This window comes from Scleropages formosus, chromosome 8 (assembly GCF_900964775.1).
Source record: "Scleropages formosus chromosome 8, fSclFor1.1, whole genome shotgun sequence".
In the NCBI taxonomy this organism is placed as follows: Eukaryota; Metazoa; Chordata; class Actinopteri; order Osteoglossiformes; family Osteoglossidae; genus Scleropages; species Scleropages formosus.
This window is the reverse complement of record NC_041813.1, coordinates 5,089,011-5,101,664: the sequence shown is the minus strand read 5'-3', so window position 1 is coordinate 5,101,664 and position 12,654 is coordinate 5,089,011. Positions and strand designations below refer to the sequence as shown.

The 12,654-nt window shown below is 48.3% G+C and overlaps 1 protein-coding gene across 5 annotated transcripts in view; it reads left to right on the top strand.

The window, feature by feature from the left end:
- prkceb (protein kinase C, epsilon b) overlaps nucleotides 1-12,654 on the top strand; it is a 101,306-nt gene that overhangs the window by 84,647 nt on the left and 4,005 nt on the right. For all 5 annotated transcript variants that reach the window (XM_029254407.1, XM_029254411.1, XM_029254410.1 and 2 more), the window contains 3 exons: nucleotides 10,103-10,241; nucleotides 10,432-10,620; nucleotides 11,847-11,993. In XM_029254407.1, the coding sequence (XP_029110240.1) occupies nucleotides 10,103-10,241; nucleotides 10,432-10,620; nucleotides 11,847-11,993 (475 nt within the window). The remainder of the gene's footprint in view (nucleotides 1-10,102; nucleotides 10,242-10,431; nucleotides 10,621-11,846; nucleotides 11,994-12,654) is intronic.

Sequence of the window (12,654 nt, the reverse complement as noted above, 5' to 3'; positions counted from 1 at the left end):
GTGGCCCAACAACATGAATTGTGTTCACTCTGAAAGGAACATAATAGTTAATCAAGTTTTGCTTCCCAGAATTCCCGTGGATTCGGATGTTGACCCAGAAGGGAAAATAACCGCGGCTCCAGGTCGAATTCGGACGACTGTGGGAACGCGGCTCAATGAGCGCCGCTCCCTTCTCCGCATCCTGGGAGCCGAGCATGCTGGGGAGAAGGCGCCGACCCTGCCCGCTTTCTCTCCCTTCTTCGACCCGGTGTTAACACCCCTTCTCCTCCAGCACCACCCCAGTTCGACAGAGCTTTCTGTGCTTCTTTGTTGTTTTGTCCCCACGTAGAAACTTCGTGGGCGGGGGGGGGGAAAGGAAAGGGCCCGCAGAACAATTGCGGGCCGGGGGGAGTCGTGCGGGCGCCGGAGAGCGGGGCTCGATACGTGCGCCACCGAGTCGATCCTGAGCTCACGCCGACAGGGAACGGGGTGAGCCGGACGGGTAGGGTGGAAGAATGGATCGCACATCGCTTCCCAGCTTGGCGAATGTAAGTCGGGCCTCTCCCAGTGTGCTCTCCAGCCAAGCCGTTAAGGGAGAAGTCGCGTACGGGACTTAGAACGAGTCTCCTGCTCTTTCACCCGAAGAGCGCAGTTTTTGTTCCGCACACTTTAACACAAGGATCGCTTTTCTGTTTCTTTGTGTGTCTTTCCGGTGAAATCTTGTCAGCTGAGAGGCCGGTTGTTCCCGTGTCACGTGTGTAGACGGCTTCGGCGAGAGTTTTGTTTTTTTATTTATATTGACCGAGACTCAGTGGGACAGAGATGCGGCACTACCGAAAAACAGGCCTTCGGCAGTCTTGGGGGCGGGGAGGACGAATTTTGCTTGTTTCTGTCCTTGTCCTCATGGCCACGGTCTTTCAAGACGCTCTATCAAGTGGACTTGTGCCCCTTTCTTTCTTATTTTGCTGCGTTACTGGCAAGCCTTGCATGGTTTTTCATGATCTACGTCACACAACATGTGTCCTAACTTATATCTCGCTGTAGATGAATAGACCCGAATGAACAAACGTTACACGTTTTTGAAAAATCTGGAGGGGGGGAAAAAAGTCATTTTTAAATGCCACAGGGAATTTTTACAGTGACTTATCATTTCTCTAACTGGCTACTTTTGTTTGATACAAGATGCGGTGTGCGTATCACGTTTATCTGATGCAGGCGCAGCACTGTAATGTTTCATGTTTGCCCGAGATGAACTCTTTACCTTTCTGTGACCTGCCTTACATCCCAGCTTTGAAAACAACTTCTAGAACAATATGTATGGCCTCACTGCCACCACCACCCACCTTTTAAATGGAAAAAATACATTTTTGTAAAGAAAGTAGCTGTTTGATATGGTTGCAGTGGGCATGCGTCTGCATGCCCGGCCACAGATCGACGCCCGTCTTGCATGCCGGGGCCCCGCAACGCCGATGTCCTGTCCTCCTTAGCTGGGTGAGCGGAGGGGTGCGGTGCCGCTCGCGTGGGTGGTGGGTGAGCATTGCTCCTCTCGGGCACCCCCAAACCCACCGTACCCTGCCGCCGCTTTTTCGATCCCGTCTCCGGTCCAGCTGTCTCGCCCCGGCCTGCTTTTCCACCTCCCGTTGTCAAAGCGAGAGACCGAAGGCACAAGCTCCTCCGTGCTGCCCAACCCTCGCCCGTCTACAAGTTAATATCTTTAAAGCATGGCAGGGGAGGAGGGAGGAGGAGTGCGTGGAAAAGGAGGAAATGCTGCCTTGATTACCTCTTTTCACCCCTGTTTTGTTGAAGTACACTTGATGGCCTATTCATACAAACCTGTTTTTTTTTTTTTTATTTTTTTATTTTTATCTCCCTTCCCTGTCTCTGTCTCATTCTCTCTCATCCCATCAGTCTCTCTCCTTTTTGTCTTCCACTCTTGATCCCTCTCAAAACCCCTCATAATGTTTCTCTGCCTCTCCTTCTCTCCTTCCTTTCTCGCTATCTTGCTTTCACTCTTAGAAGAAGCATCGCATCATCGTTCTCTCTCTTTCTGTCCTCATCTCTTAAATCTCCTGCTTGTTGTTCTCCTCTCGGAGACCTGAGTGCATGAGAAAAATGATGAAATACAATTTTCCCTATTGCCAGACATTTCAAAGGCATAGGTATTGTTAATTTGCTTAAGAGAACACGGAGAGGGTTTTAAATCCCCCGGAGACTGTAACCCAAGCTTTATAGGTTATTTTTTTTTTTTATGTCTTTGTGCATAGAAGCCAGTCTCAAATAGATTGTTTTGTTGTCCTCTGTACAGGGCAAAGTTAGGTCTGAACCGCCTTCAAAAGCAAAAGTGTGTGTGTGCGTGTTTGGTCTACGAGATGTCATCTTTAAAGGAGACGCTACCGATTGCCATCATTTACATTCACGTTTATTCATTTAGCAGACGCTTTTCTCCAAAGCGACGTACGTCTCGTGGAAATGTCCGTCACCACTCACAGGTTCGGTACGGCTTTAGTCCGTGTACAACCTTTCCATCTGACATAACGTGGAGGTACATTGTAGCAACGCACTATAAAGTACATAAAAACATGCACCACATGTATCTTCTTCGTGGGTTAGAGGGATATTTCACATGTGAAGTCATAATAACACACACACTTTCTGAGCCGCTCGTCCCATAACCCGGCAACTCAGGGCGTAAGGCCGGAGGGGGAGGGAACGCACCCCGGACGGGACGCCAGTCCATTGCATGGCACCCCAAGCAGGACTCGAACCCCAGACCCGCCGGAGAGCAGGACCCGGTCCAACCCACTGCGCCACCGCACCCCCCCCCCTCTCATAATAACATACATATTTTAATACAGGAGGACAGGGAAATGTTCCAAAGGTGTACTAAATGTATACGCTGTCCACTTTCGTCAGGTTACTGTTACTCTGCTGGTGCTGAAATTTGTTCATTCTGCAAATTAATTTCCCCTTGGATAGAAGTAACTTTTCGGAAATGCCACATCTGAAGCGGATGGTGTGTCCTGTAAAACCTGACATTTTTTTCTCTCATGGTTCATTAATGAGTTTTGAGCAGAGAAGCGCAAACATGATCGCGTGAGCAGGTGCGTGCTGTGAGTTGACAGAAGAGCCCATTTGATCGTTAAAGGACTTGGGCAGTTTGCTGCAGATGCAGGGCAGGTGTGGTGGCTGTGTGAGTGAGTGAGTGAGTGAGTGAGAGTGGTGGGGGCTCACAAGGGGGACCATGGATGAGAGCGAAAGCTCTCTGCTCATCCACCCCAAGTGAGAGAAGGTCCACAGTTTGTGGAGGCTCAGAACATTGCGTGCGTAACGGAAAAATCACTCTACGCGATTAAGACGAACCACAGGAAATGCTTACAATTGCGTGTGATTACCATAGCCTTTACCCTGTTTCTTGCATGTGTGTGTGTGTGTGTGTGTGTGTGTGTGTGTGTGCGTGTGTCTGTGTGTGTGTGCGTGCAGTACTTTGTCCAACACTTCCAAATTCTTCAGCGGAGATCCTCACAGAGGTGGCTCTTCATAGACGTGCTGAGTGTCAGATGGCATTTAAACGCCCAATGAAAAATTAAGCGTTTAAAAACAAAGCCTATAAATATAGACAACATTTACTTGTAAAAATCTGATTAGCGTGTGCTTTTATCTCATTACTTTTTGGTTTTTACTTAGTTTGCCTTTTCTACCAAACTCTTGGCTTCTCCAGTCTCTTGTTTTCTGCTGTTTGAAGGGGGATGTTAGTGACTCGTGAATAACCTCTTTATGTTGAGGGATGCCAGTAAGTTATTGCAGTATTCCCCAGTGTAATGCATTTTTATTTTTACACACACACACACACACACACACACACACACACACACCGTCTGGAACCGCTTGTCCCAAGTGGGGTTGCCGTGAACCGGAGCCTAACCTGGCAACACAGGGCGTAAGGCTGGAGGAGGAGGGAACGCACCCCGGACGGGACGCCAGTCCATTGCATGGCACCCCAAGCAGGACTCGAACCCCAGACCCGCCGGAGAGCAGCACCCGGCCAAGCCCGCCGCACCACCGCACCCCCCCGTTTTTGTTCGTAATACATATTTACTGCTTTATTTTTTTTTGCTGAAGACCCTGGCAGGAAATGTGTGTGAGCAAATACCAAAGGAATAAGGGTGTGTGAGAGCGAAGCAGTGGAGAAATCCCCATCGAGGCGAGCGCGCCGCCAAAGGGGCCCAAATTCAGAAAACAACACAACATGATCTAAATCAACAAGTAGAGGATGGACATACGAAAAGGAGTTCGTTCGCAACGAAGGCCGAGGATTGCAGCAGCTCGGATGTGGCTGAAGAGAGCGCAGAAAGTCAGATGTTTTGAGGGGAGCGGGGAGGGATGTGCGGAATGACGGGGAGAGAGAGCGATGAGGGGGAAGATGTATGGAAGGGCGAGAGAGATGGACCGATGGGAGAGGAATGAAGCACCATGAGCAGTTTGTAAACTCTGCTGCTCAACATGAGGGTCCCTAAAAACACTGAGGTAGTGTGTCACGTCGCCGGGAGAGATAAAGCCTGTTCTCTCTGTGTGTGTGTGTGTGTGTGTGTGTGTGTACACACACGTGTTCTGTTTAGTAGTGTGCTACATGTGAGTTCATATAAATATACAAGTATGGAAGTTTTTTTTCATTTAATTCATACTTTGTGCATATTTTGAAATGCACTGACAATTTTTATGACTTCTATGAAAAGTCTTTTTTTTTATATATATATATATGAGGAAGGTTTCTTTTGACTTTTGCACATAATTCTGTGGTCTCTCGCAGTTTCCAGGAGTCCATGGTCGCGACTTGCGTCGCCACCGTATTCACGCAGCAGCGCAGCACATGATGGGGGGGCCATGCTTGCAGCAGCACATGAAAAGAACTTGAAACATGAAAGCTTGTCTTTTTTTTTTTTTTTTTTTTTTTTTTTAATTCTGAAACGTGCGGATCGCTGAAGCTCCTATTCGGGCCTCTCTGGAATAGAACAGTTACATAACCCGCCGCCGCCCCCCATACCCACCGCCTTGTTGGGACAGTGGTTTTCACGAAAACACCTTCGGCTGAATGACATGCATGAAGTGATGTTGACATTTTTTCGGCAATCAACCATCAAACCTTCTCCTGCCTGGGTTCATACCTCTCCCTGTCATCTTTCATCGCCGAGGCGTTATCTCCCCGCCTCGTTTTTCATTTTTCCTCTCCGACTATATCCGTCAACTGACACCCCCAGCGAGACCCCTCCGAAGAAGCCAACGAGAAGGCTGCCTCAACGTCTACGAGCGTGCGACCAACGTCTTTCTCCCGCCTTCAGAACTCATCTTTCCGTGTTCTTCCGGACACTTTTTCTCTCTCGTCCCCATCCTCCCGTAACGCGTTCCGATGATTTAGTGGGTCGTGAACCTTTCTGTTACTCGGTTTGCTGTGCGTGTTCATAGGCGTGTGCGCTTCTGGTCTAGTTCCGTGTGCGTCTCCGTGTTTACAGCTCTGAAAAAGAGCGAGAGAGGGGGGGGGGGGGCACCAGACAGACAAGAAAAGACAGATAGAAAGGAGTGATTGAGAGCGAGAGAGAGAGAGGGAGAGAAATATTGTTTGTCACCTGATCTCAGTTTCTTTTTGGTACACATGGGGTCATGGAGAAGTCAGCAGGGCACCAAGTGCTACCAGTATGAAAGTGTCGTACCTGGCAGATGTTGGCAGCAAGACACTTTTTCCCATCTGGGTGCATTCAGAAGCTCTGCATCATTGGCAGCGGAGACATGACTTATAGGAGATGATTCAGCCCTTATTTTGTTCAACGACTTGAATAAGAACCTAAAAAATCAAGCATTTGTCACAGGATTATTTTACACCTGTTAATTTACTTGAGATGTTTCTCCAAAGCAGCTTATACTGTTAAGATTATTTACTCATCTGGGTAATTTTACAGGAGCAATTTAGGGTAAGTACCTTGCTCAAGGATACTGTGGTTGGAGATGAGACTCAAACCTACAACCTTTGGGTCCAAAGGCAGCAGCACTAACCGCTATGCCACCAGTAGCTATGCAGCGTTCAGATTCAAAAAACTACTAGAACAATTGTGCAGCGCAACATCTTCTCATGACAGACATGTAACTTCATCCAGTGCTTCATTCCTGATGGATTTCACAGTGTCACTCTAAAGGTAGATAGCTGTTAATTCAAGTTTCAAAAGGGTCTATGGCACGTATGTGTATATGTATTATTATTTTTATTATTATTATTTGGTATGCAGTGCATTATAACAAAGTGATTTTATTGCTTTTGATGTTTATTTTGTTTTTTTTTTTTTTTTGTTTTATCTTGATTTGCACAAGTAGTGAGTTTTTGGATGTTGGAAATCTCTGATTTGTTTGTCAGCTATTACTATAATTGGAGAGTGATGTTATTTGGGAATAACATATTATTGATTCAGAAAACATCGTCTTAATGATTCCAGAAACCCAAGACCAAAGACGGTTTGTTTTTCTCAGGAAACTATGGAAAAGAAAATACAGTTGAAAGGACGAGTCATTGCTAACCATTATTTAGTTAGCGCCTCGGTCTAAGGCAAATTACAATCTTAGGTTTGTATAATACGCTCTTTACACTTTTATGAAGCTTGATTATTTTTACTGCTTCAGTTCAAAGTAAATACCTTGATCTAGGTTCTTGAGCTGGGATTCGAACCCAGGTCCTTCAGCAATAAGGAGACATCCTTAACTGAAACACCACAGCCCCTCCGGTAACACTAGGCATGGAGAAAGGATTGAACAATGGATGGAACCTACTGGTTAAACCAGGACCCAAAGAAAAAGATGCCAGTATGTTCCCCAGCTCACGGTAACCGAGAAAGCAGCCTCATCCTGTTCTAGCGAAATACCCGTGGTGGTCCAGGAAGGTCATCATTGTTGTCCAGTTCTCTGACATCTGCGTTAATCATAAAGGGGTTTTGCTGGATTTCGTCATCTTGGAAGCTCAGAAATTTTATCACGTTGACTGGAAAGTTTTGAGAGCAAGGCAGGAAGTGGAATATTGCTGGAAATTAACGCAGTTCAGTCGCTGGCTGGGTGTCGGAACACCCCACGCCAACCCAGAGAGGCCCAAACGCAGTCGAGATTCCATTTCTTTTGCAAGAGTGACAGAGAGCGTGTCTCCACCTGTTCCCGCGCTGGATCCTCTTCTGGCAGAGGGGAACACGTGGCGCGGGCCCCCGCTATCAGATTAGCTTTCCAGCGCATTCCGGACCACAGTCAGGTGCAGGCCAGTTTTACCCATGGCACTGGAGCGAGTGACACACATGCACTGCTGTGTAAGGAGTGAAATTCCAGCCCCACCTGATTTATACCTTCAACACTGGGTGAGGTGACTTTCCATCATAGCAATGGCTTCAGTAACGCAAGTAAGAACTGAGGTAAAGTGAAAATGAGCACAGGCCGGGGTACTTGGAGGTCCACAAGACCCCCCCAGACACCACTGAGAACATGAGCCGTGTGAGAGTATAGGCGGCATGGTGAGTAGTGCTGCTGTCAGGTGCTGCGAGAGGATGTGGGTTTGATCCCCGCTCAGTCTGTGTGGAGTTTGCATGTTCTTCCAGTGTCTGCGTGGGTTTCCTCTGGGTGCTCTGGTTTCCTCCCACACTCCAAAGACATGCTGTTCAGGTTCTCCCATCCTGTGTGAGTGACAGAGAGAGTGTGTGTGTTCCACTGATGTGTGGATGAGTGACCCAGTGTAAGTAGTGTATCTAGCAGTGTAAGTCACTGCGGTGAATAAGGTATGCTGGCTGGTAACGCTACATAGAGTTCATTGGAAGTCACTTTGGAGAAAAGCTTCTACTAAATAAATGTAATGAGCTCTACTGATCTGGAAGAAATGGTAAAAATTGCAAAAAAAAAATGTGCCTGACTCCTGACTGTCACCTGGGTCCTGCGGTACTCCAGGATGACCCTCGGGAAAGGGCTACAGACACCCCTTCACCCCAGGTGACGCCATGCAAGCAGGAAGCGCGTGAGCACCAATGGCTGCTTACCTCTGGCCTTGTTACCGTTTGCACTCGTTGACCCCGTTTGAGTCACCGAGGTCTTTTTACGTGGAATTCAAGGCCCATCCTGCTTTTAGAACGTGCGTGCAACTGGGGGATGGCGGACAGGAGATCTTTGTCTTTCACGTGCCAGTCATAAATGTGAAGTAACTACACAGCTGTCATGCATGTTACATGGGACTTGCACCTTGCTTTTGCTTTTGTTGCCCGCAATCTGTGCACTTCTGTCCCCCAGGAAGACCGAATACCTCTTGTATGTGTGTACGTGTCCATAATTTCTTTGTTTTACATCTGAGTGCAGGCTGCTGTGTCGCTGTTTCCTTCATGGCTGGTATCATACAGATCTGAGGGTTTGTAATTACAAACTGACCATGTTTTTCCCCAATGTTTGCAGCTGGTTAAACCCGGTAAACAAATTTTCAAGGGTGGCCTCATCCATCCATCCATTGTCAACAACCGTCTGTCCCGAGCGGGGTCGCGGCGAGCCGGAGCCTTACCCGGCAACACGGGGCGCAAGGCCGAAGGGGGAGGGGACGGGGACGCACCCGGGACGGGACGCCAGTCCGTCGATTTTTCTTCGTTTTTCCCCCCGCGAAGTGGAAATGTCCCGATACTCTGATTTTGTTGCCCGTGCACTCGGTATAAAATTGCGAAGACGTACATGTGAGTGCATTTGCGTATCCAAGCATTGTAAACGTGTGTGTGTGTGTGTGCGTGTGTGCGCGCGGCTGTGCCAAGTGCACGGATGCAGAGGCCCAGCCTGTACCCTTGAAGCGGAATGCACAGATCCAGGAGATACGGCAGGAGAGCGGAGCATCCTCTGGCTCCCCCAATCCCCCCGTGGTCACTGGAGACGCGCCTGCTGTCCTGGCCTTTGATAAGAGTCCTTGTTATGGCTGACGGGAGGATGGGGCCGCAGCGGCGCAGCGCTGTGACGGAGACTGATGGGAGACGGAGATGAGCGCCGCAGCCCGGGTGGTCCGGACGGGGCCTCGGCGCGATGCTGGGCATCGCTCTCTCTGCTCTGGCAGGCAGGCGAAGCCGAACGCTCCCAGAGGGGTGTTGTTGCAGCCGGCGAACGCTGAAGGCTCCGGTCTGAGCGGAACAGAACCCTGACGCACAATTACATTATGGCACCAGGACCGACTCTGTTCCATATAGGTGCACAATTACGAGCATCCAAGCTAAAGACTTAGTTCTGAGTGAAAAATAATCAGGTTTCAGATATACCGCGTATCTGGAAAAGTCTTATTTGTATTGTTTTGCCGCTTATATGTTGCATTTTGGCACTTCTGCACGACCTTTTACCTGCTTTTCCGGCTTTCTTGAATCACACGAGAGACGGAGCTGCCCGGGACCGAGTCCCTTTTTTTCGGGTTGTCGCATCTGAAACTGTGGCTCTGTCATCCCGTGGGAATCCAGGCAGCTTGAGAGCCGCACACGGAGTCCGATTGTCAGCCACTGAAGGAAAAGTGTTGCTTCAGTTGGGTTGACTGGTTGTGTTAACTCAGTTGGAGCTGCAGCGTGTTGCAGGCACATGTGGTAAAGTTGGTATTTTTCCCATAAATACGACGACTTACGTGAACAGTGTGCGGAAAGTTCGGATTTTGCTCTAATTCACTTTCGCCACTTGGGGATTTTTGACCTGGAACTCGGAAGAAATTTAAACGAATCTTCCGATCATAAAGGGACGTCTGATTTTCAGCAAGAAACGGATGCAAAAGCTGTTTGCGTGCGACTTATTTTTTCCCCCAATAACACTGACTTATTCACAAGACATGCTTTTATTTACAGTTACACCATGTCATCTGATGTACTGTATTTGTTTTTTTTTTTTTTTAAACATTGTGCAACACCAGTCTTCTCCCCCCCAGATGTATTCTATTTCATTAAAATATTTCCATAGCGCTACTAAGCCTTACTCCAGAAATGTTCTATGTCATGCTGCTCATTTCTTTCCCTTTTTGTTGTCATATAGCCAGCCTTCAAGGATAAACAATCCCTGACCTCCCCTACTCCCGGACCTTCACATTATACATTTTGTTCTTTTTCTCATCCCCCAGAGATTTGAAACTGGACAACATCCTGCTGGATGCAGAGGGTCATTGCAAGCTGGCTGATTTTGGGATGTGCAAAGAGGGCATCCTCAACGGGGTGACCACCACCACGTTCTGCGGGACCCCCGACTACATCGCCCCCGAGGTACCCCACCCATATCCTTCACCACCCTGGTTACACTACATTTACTCTAATGACCGTTTGGCAGCCAGAAGGTCCTGGCGAATTGAATTGCTCCGACTGACGAATGTGCCACAGGGTTGATTTTTGGACTTTTCGGCACTTTCCGATTGCTCCTCGTGCTGCGTCCTCACTGCGACCCTTCCCATCTCAGATCCTGCAGGAGCTCGAGTACGGCCCCTCTGTGGATTGGTGGGCTCTGGGGGTTCTTATGTACGAGATGATGGCGGGGCAGCCTCCGTTCGAGGCGGACAACGAGGATGACCTGTTTGAATCCATCCTCCACGACGATGTGCTCTACCCCGTGTGGCTGAGCAAGGAGGCAGTGAGCATCCTCAAAGCGGTCAGTCACCCGCATATTTCTCCTTCCCCTTTCCGTAACCCGGAAAGCGCCCTTCAGGTCTTTGTTTCTCCTCCTCCTCCCGTTCCTCTCCTCTTGCTTACTGGCACCTCCCTTTTCCACCTCACCGTCTTTCTTCCCATCCTTCGCTCGTCTTCCTTGCGTTTCATCACCCGTTCGCCCAGAGTTTTCCCCTTTCAGTCCTGTTCTCTTCTCCTCCTCCACATGTACCCACTCCTCCTTGGCCCTCCCTTCTTGTTTCTTCCCTTCTTCTCTTCCTCTTTTTTTTTTCCCCCTCTCTCTCTCTCTCTCTGATGAATCTACATCTGATTAGCTAAGTGAGGTGCGCTGAGGGAGTTCATGGGTAGTTCACGGTGCCACACGGTGGGGCCGTAGCAAGAACGGGGCCTGGGAGAAATTACACTTCTTGTGGGAAGGGAACAAAATGTTTGTGTTTGCCGGTGGCTTTTGGGATCGCGTAATCTCGGGGACGACATGAGTGGAGCGCGATATAGCACCGCAGAGCTTCCTCGCTACCTCAGTCCCAGAGTCCAGGACTGGTTATTTGTATTTCGCTGCCTTTTTTCCATAACATATCCTGGGTTTACTTTGGCTATCCTTTGCCATTTTGCAAAGACTTGTGGGAAGCAAGGCATGTTTGTCTTGGAAGACTCAGTGTCACAGTGGGTTCCGTCTGGCTGACATGCGGATCACGTGACCTGCATCGGGATCTTGGTGGTCAAGTCATGTCATCCTTCCTGAGGATCTGCTCTGACATTACATATGTTTGCATTATTTCAGCCAAGGCAAGCAGTCACGGAATTTGTAAGACCGCGTACTCGGGAAAAAAAATCTCATAGTCCTACGAATAATGGAGATTTTACAGCATTTACAGCGCTCGACTATTCGTGAATTCTGATGAAATTCGAAATGAGCGAAACACCGTGTGGTGATGAAAGACGTGAACCACAGAGTGGATGTAGAATGGATGTAGATGCATAAAGACATGCGAAGAACAAGGGGACGAGTCCGTAACGTCGGTGCTGGTCAGCAGCCTTACTAGGCTGTCAAATGCAGTTAGCAAACCATAATGTTCCCCCGTTTCACCCTGTTCTGGGAGTGTTCCGCAAGTCAAAGAGAAGGCGTTTTTTTGCCCTCTCAATCTCTAATATTCTCTCCTTTTTCATTCTCTATCATGTGACTGTCCTCTTCCTGCCTTCTGCCAACAGTTCATGACGAAGAGCCCTAATAAGCGGCTGGGCTGTGTGGCTGCCCAAAGCGGAGAAGAGGCCATCAAGGTCCATCCTTTCTTCAAGGAGATTGACTGGCAGCAGCTGGAGCAGAGGAAGATTAAACCACCCTTCAAGCCCCGCATTGTGAGTCCTTCAGACGTTTTGAACGTACTCTCTGAAACGGTTCCTCCGGACCCTCGTTCTTGTCTACTCTTCTGTGGGCTGCTTTTGTTGAATGGATGAATCTACCATTTGAAAAACCTTAAAGGAAACATGCAAGCACTGGGCTGCATACATTTCTTTAATAGCATGACACCAAATTCATGATGGCCTAAGGTGTTTTTTTTAGAGGTACGCCAGCATTTATTTTATTTTTCCTGAAAACGAATGCGAAACAGAATGTTAGCTTTGCACATCGTTCCAGCAAACCCTGAAATATTCGGTCCCTGGTCACTGCAACACCTGCTTAATGACTGGTATCATTCATTTTTAGGGAGAAAATTAAGGAATCCATTTACTTATCACTTCACTATTGCAGGCGTCCTTGAATAACACAGATTGAGTCGAAACAAAAACAGTAGTGAGTCAACTGTTCTGTTTTGGTTTTCGTAATTTGCTTTACGCAACGCATTAAATGAACGGCTCAAATAGCATGATTAATTCATACGTTGGCTGCGATAAAAACAAAAGATACCACTGCTGCTGCAAAAAAATGGGAGTAGCAAAGCGGTGGCAGCCACTGCCTTTCACTGGGTAAACCCGGGTTTGAATTCCACCTCGTGTCGTAGTGCCCGCAAGAACGGGT